The following is a 5,494-nucleotide window of genomic DNA, read 5'->3' as shown; positions in this document are numbered from 1 at the left end:
AAAGGCCAACGCATTTTCAAGTATTTTGTGCAATAAAACGCATCACCAAAAAAGCAAAAAGGCTAGTTAAAAACATTTCTAATCTCAGTTTAAATGTGCGTGTTCATCATATGTTTTTTCCAATGTAATGTTATATGTTTTATATAATGTAATATTATATGTTTTCATTATCCGTTGCATATGTTTATTCTAAATCAATATGATACACACGACATTTCTATGAATCTAGCATTCTCATGAAATACCATACATCTGCATATTTTTGTTTCTAAATTTGAAATGAAGAGGATATTGGTAATAGGTGTTCTCATTATTGCCTTTGCTGCAGCGAATGAAAAACGTTTTACTAACTCCTCAAATGATGGGAAAACTAATCCCCTTCTGTGGATGATTCTGAATCAAATATCCGGATTTGATACAAAGATAAGCAAGCTACAAGATAAGAACGAGCAAGTCAATAAAGAGATCTCAGAATTAAAACTAAAGCAGAAGGAGACGGACAACAATGCTGGAAAAATTAAAACCATCAACAGTAAAATTTCAGAAATAAGAAAATTTCAAAATCATGACGGTAACAGTGTCTATGAGAAAGCCATTTCAAAAATGAAAGCTGATATAAGGAATCTCCAAAGCAAACATTCCAATGATGATAGAAGAACAAAGCAAATTCTCAAAATGAAGGGAGACGTTAAAGATTTACAAGCAAAACATATGCAAGATGACAAGAGGGAAAAGCAGCTGCAAGAATTTAACCAACGTTTGAAAGCTTTACGAAATGATGTGGACATATTAAAAAAGAAAGGTAAGGATTTAATTGTTGAAAATAAATAATAATTTCAAACGATTTGTTCTCTCTATTCTTTCGGGGCGATGTAAGCTAACTGAAAGAATTCCTTGGCTTGGGATAAGCACATACAGAATGGGCAGGTTAAATCATGTTGGGGAGTGCTAAACCTTCCTCTAACCTGGGACAGTGGTTGTTACAGCACAATATAAGAACAAATTAACAAAATCAGTGGAAAATGGCACAACTCACAAGTTTGAAACAAAGCAGGAAAAATCCAATAAAAACACAGACATGACGTGGCAGTGTATTCGTACATCCCTAGCAACAACATAAAAACCCACAAAGTACAGATATGAGAGAGTGCATGAGAGTTACTGACAGCGACTTCAAAGCTAATAACAACTAATTGAGAAAAAATCCAAAGACTAAAATATATCAGATCACATTCAAAATCCAATGCATGGATTTAGTGAAAAGACATTATTAACAGTCAGAGAATAACATGATTTTGTGAAATGCCAAAATTTAGGTATTTACAGTTTGTTGATCCGTGAAAGAGCATTTGTATATAACAATTATGTGTTATATGGTTTAAGTGTACTGACAACAAATTTGATCGAATCATCGTTCCCACTAGTCCTTTATTCATGTTTGGCCGAGTGAATGTGTTTGAAAAACTTCTTATGCATGATCAACTTTGCTTATCTTTTGTAGACAGACAGTCATGCGAATCTGGATGGAAATTATTCGGAAACCATTGCTACTTCTTTGGACTTCAAAAAGCATCATGGCACGTATCAAAGGTATGGTTTTTTTTTTATTGGAAACTCAGTTAATAGAATGTAAATGGTTGAATGGAGAAAGAGTGGGTAACAAGTAAACTTTATTGTCTCACGGAATTCATAGGAACAAATGCAAATAGTCATATCGTCGGTTCATAAGACCTGTGTGGTTTTCAGGTACTTTTCAACTTTTGTCTCCTTCTTTACGTGAAAGTGCCCTTGGTTTATTGACAACCCTTGTAAAGATATGTAAAAATGTACATTCATGAAATATGGACTGAACTTTGGTATGATTTATACTGTAGGTGTCTATTTTCAAAATTGAATTCAGCAATCAACCAAAATGATAGTCGTAATCATTGTGTGGAAACCATCATAAAGAGGAATTAACTGTCAAATTATGTTCGCCGATTAGACCAAAATTTTTATATCTTATATATCACGAATTCAAAATCGTATACATGAATAACGAAGAGTCTACTAAAAACAATAAACAATACATTGTCTCTCTTGAATGTATCAGCCATTCGTACGGGTTTTTTTTTTAATTAAGACCAAACACCATCGGATTATACATCGAGACTTCCGACGGTCATGCAACCTGGTGTAAACATAAATATAATTTCAGTCGGTTGATTCTATAAATTAAAATGAATATTCTTCTGCAGAATTATATTAACACATGCACTTGGCGTTTAGTTTACTTGTTTTGCGTGATTTGCGGGAAGACATCAAGTTGGTACGACATGATATTCTCCTTCTGTCAACTTAATTTTTATGTACATGCAATCTAAATTTTATATCATGCATTCGCTTCATATTTATATGTGTTTATTTAACGATATATATTTTGTGTTGAAATTATAGAGATATATCGTTATCTTTTGATGGAAAATGTGGTATTAGACTTTACTTTTAGTACTTGTAATTAGTTATTTATGAATTTAAATCAGTGGTTATGAAATATACGTTTTACAGGAGGAAGAAAAATAAATACCGATCGCATGCAATCGAATATTTCTAGGACTGTTTGATTTTATTCCATAGATTCAAAATAAAGACAATCATCGTTTAACCTCTATAGGAATGATTTTTTTCGGGGGAGGCAAATCAGTCAAGGAAATGGTTACTCCCTTGTTTCACTTTTCAATGTTGACATTATTTACTTTTTCATAAAGAAAAACCCCACATCATTGAAATATGCATATCATCTCTACTAACGGTTAAAATAAAAGATTGCATTAATACGGATTCAAATAAGTTAAGGTATTGACTTTATTGACTTGCGAGACAAAAATATAATTATCGATGTGTATTTTATATATATATTCTATCAATCAAACTGACTGATAAAGGCAAAGTATATTTTAGGGCATTTTTCGCTATCCCTTTTTTTGTTATATTCTTTTTTTATATTCTGTCATCCCATTATGCTTCAATATTTATTTTTTGCCCTTTTATCCACCACGCGACTGTTATACACCAATCAATAGCATGTAATGTAAATATTGTTCATTGTAGAGAGAATGCGAGAGCAGGCACAGCTATTTGGTTAAGATCGAAACTAAAACAGAGAATTCATTTTTGTATTCAACTTTAACGGCATACTGTAAGTTAAAAGTGTTTATAAAACAATTCAGCAATTTTACAAAATTGTAAAAATGAAATCTTTACACTATTTAATAGAAAGTAGAATGCTTCCGCTATACAAATATGGGCTGTTTTTGACAATACAGTGCACATATATCGGGTGCCAACATTATAAAGTCATGGTAAATTACTGAAATCTTCATAATTTAAGCATTTTAGTTAAATTTTAGACGGTTTCCGTCTTAAATGGAAGTGGCCGCATTCGTGTTCATTCATAATATTGAAATATGAGTTGTATTTTATGATAATATATAACATATATAAAGGTTGAGGATGAACACGGGTGCCGCCACTTTCATTTTTGACAAAAAAACATCTGAAAAGTGGCGATGTTTTCCATATGTGATAGATATTTCACATTTAAGCTTGAATTGGAACGATTTTAATGATTTAATCACTTAGAATCTCTCACATAGACTAATTGAATCAATTAAAATAGACACTCGAGTGTTTAAAAAGTGTTCAAAACATTTCGTAAGATGAACCTGAAATTTGAGGCCAAAATTGGGCCTTATCAAACCTACTCCTTTGCAACCCTGCTCGTATTTAACTAACGAGAATAACAATAACAAAAGTGATAAGAATCAATGTAAATTTCCAAGAATCTGTATACTCTTAACTTTACAAATCTTAAAAGTTCAATTTAATTTTGTTATATTTTTTTCACATTAAAGAAACTAAATGACGAAAACAAAACACTTTAGTTCGTTAATATCAAATAAAGGCAACAGTAGTATACCGCTGTTCGAAAGTCAAAAAACCGTTAAGAGAAAACAAATCCGGGTTACAAACTTAACCCGAGAGAAACACATCAACTATATGTGGAAAACAACGAAACAACAGAAACACTGAAGGGCAGCTTAAACAAACGACAATAAGAACACACAAAAAACGAACTATAACATAACAACTCAACATTTCTGTTTGTAAATCTATTTTCTCGAAAACTATAACAGGAGCATTTATGCTAAAAACTAAATATGGCAATTAAGTCTCAGAAAAACTAGGTAAACATCGCTTAACCGCTTTTTTGTCAAGATGATTCAAAATTAATCCATTGACGATTGACATTGTCAACCAAGACCATTTCATTTTATTTATGTTTTATTTTTCCAGGGAAACACGAAACATTTTGGATAGGTTTGAACGACTTAACCACTGAAGGAAAGTTCACTTGGATATCTGATCACTCAAGTGTTGCATACAAAGGCTGGGATCCGACAAATCCGAGCAATTCTGGTGGGAACGAAGACTGTACCGAAATACACGATGTGCACTGGAACGATAACAACTGTTCAAGACGATACAACTTTATTTGTGAGAAACAAATAGGCTAACATCGAGGAGATCATGACACAATGTTAACGATTTGAAATAAAATAAATGTTATATTGTCTTCTGTTTGAGACAAAATATAGCTATACCTTTTTTTCATAAATTGAATGCTGTTTATGATTTTTTTTTCAATAAATAAAGAGCCGTTATTTTTTGCTTAACTTGTAAAAGTAAAACATCAAAAATACCGAACTACAAGAAAATTCAAAGTTCCTAATCAAATGACATACCAAAAGCTCAAACACAACAAACAAATGGAAAACAACTGTCATATTCCTGAGTAGTACAGGCATTTCATTATGTAGAAAATGGTTGACTAAATCTGGTTATATAGCTAGGTCATTCGCTTTCATTTTGCATGTGTTTGTAAACAGATAAAATTGAGAATGGTAATTCTAGCATTCTATTCGTACATTTATATGTTTTCGAATAAAATTATGTGTTATTCCCTTTCTAAATATGAAAAGTAATTTTATATTTTTCAACATTAAACTTCAGCCCAAGTTTTCTAACGAGATGAATGCAGTATCATCCCAACGTGAAATCAATTATAATACGTCATATAAACGAAATTAGCATTTGAGCAAAAAATTGAAACATAAATCTTACAATGAATTCTGACGGATTATCTGTAATAGTCCAACTAGCCATGGTTGTTGGTTCCTTGAAATTAAATATTTCTATGTTCTTGGGTTGCCTTTGTATGGCATATCTAGCTTTTATACGACATGGGTTGCATTCATTTAAAATGAAGGCATATGACACAATTCAGCGATTCTTCTTTTTTCAAATTTTCAGTATTTGAATTAATTGAACACCTACTTGAAATATTAGCGTAAGACACGTTGTCAAATTTATTTTCATTGGCTTTGTAGTGTACATGAAATACGTGGAATAGTGTGGAATTATGCTAGACAATTGGTCGATAGTAATGAACCTC

The 5,494-nt window shown here is 31.7% G+C and overlaps 1 protein-coding gene across 1 annotated transcript; it reads left to right on the top strand.

The window, feature by feature from the left end:
- The first annotated feature begins 279 nt into the window (after window positions 1–279).
- On the top strand, window positions 280–4,556 carry LOC134710577 (CD209 antigen-like protein E). Its single transcript, XM_063570953.1, has 4 exons — window positions 280–802; window positions 1,502–1,590; window positions 3,091–3,178; window positions 4,336–4,556. Exons 1-4 carry the CDS (start codon window positions 280–282, stop codon window positions 4,554–4,556), a joined length of 921 nt encoding a protein of 306 aa, XP_063427023.1.
- Window positions 4,557–5,494: the final 938 nt, after the last annotated feature.

This window comes from Mytilus trossulus, chromosome 3, assembly GCF_036588685.1.
Source record: "Mytilus trossulus isolate FHL-02 chromosome 3, PNRI_Mtr1.1.1.hap1, whole genome shotgun sequence".
Lineage (NCBI taxonomy): Eukaryota > Metazoa > Mollusca > Bivalvia > Mytilida > Mytilidae > Mytilus > Mytilus trossulus.
This window is presented reverse-complemented; position numbering and strand designations above follow the sequence as displayed.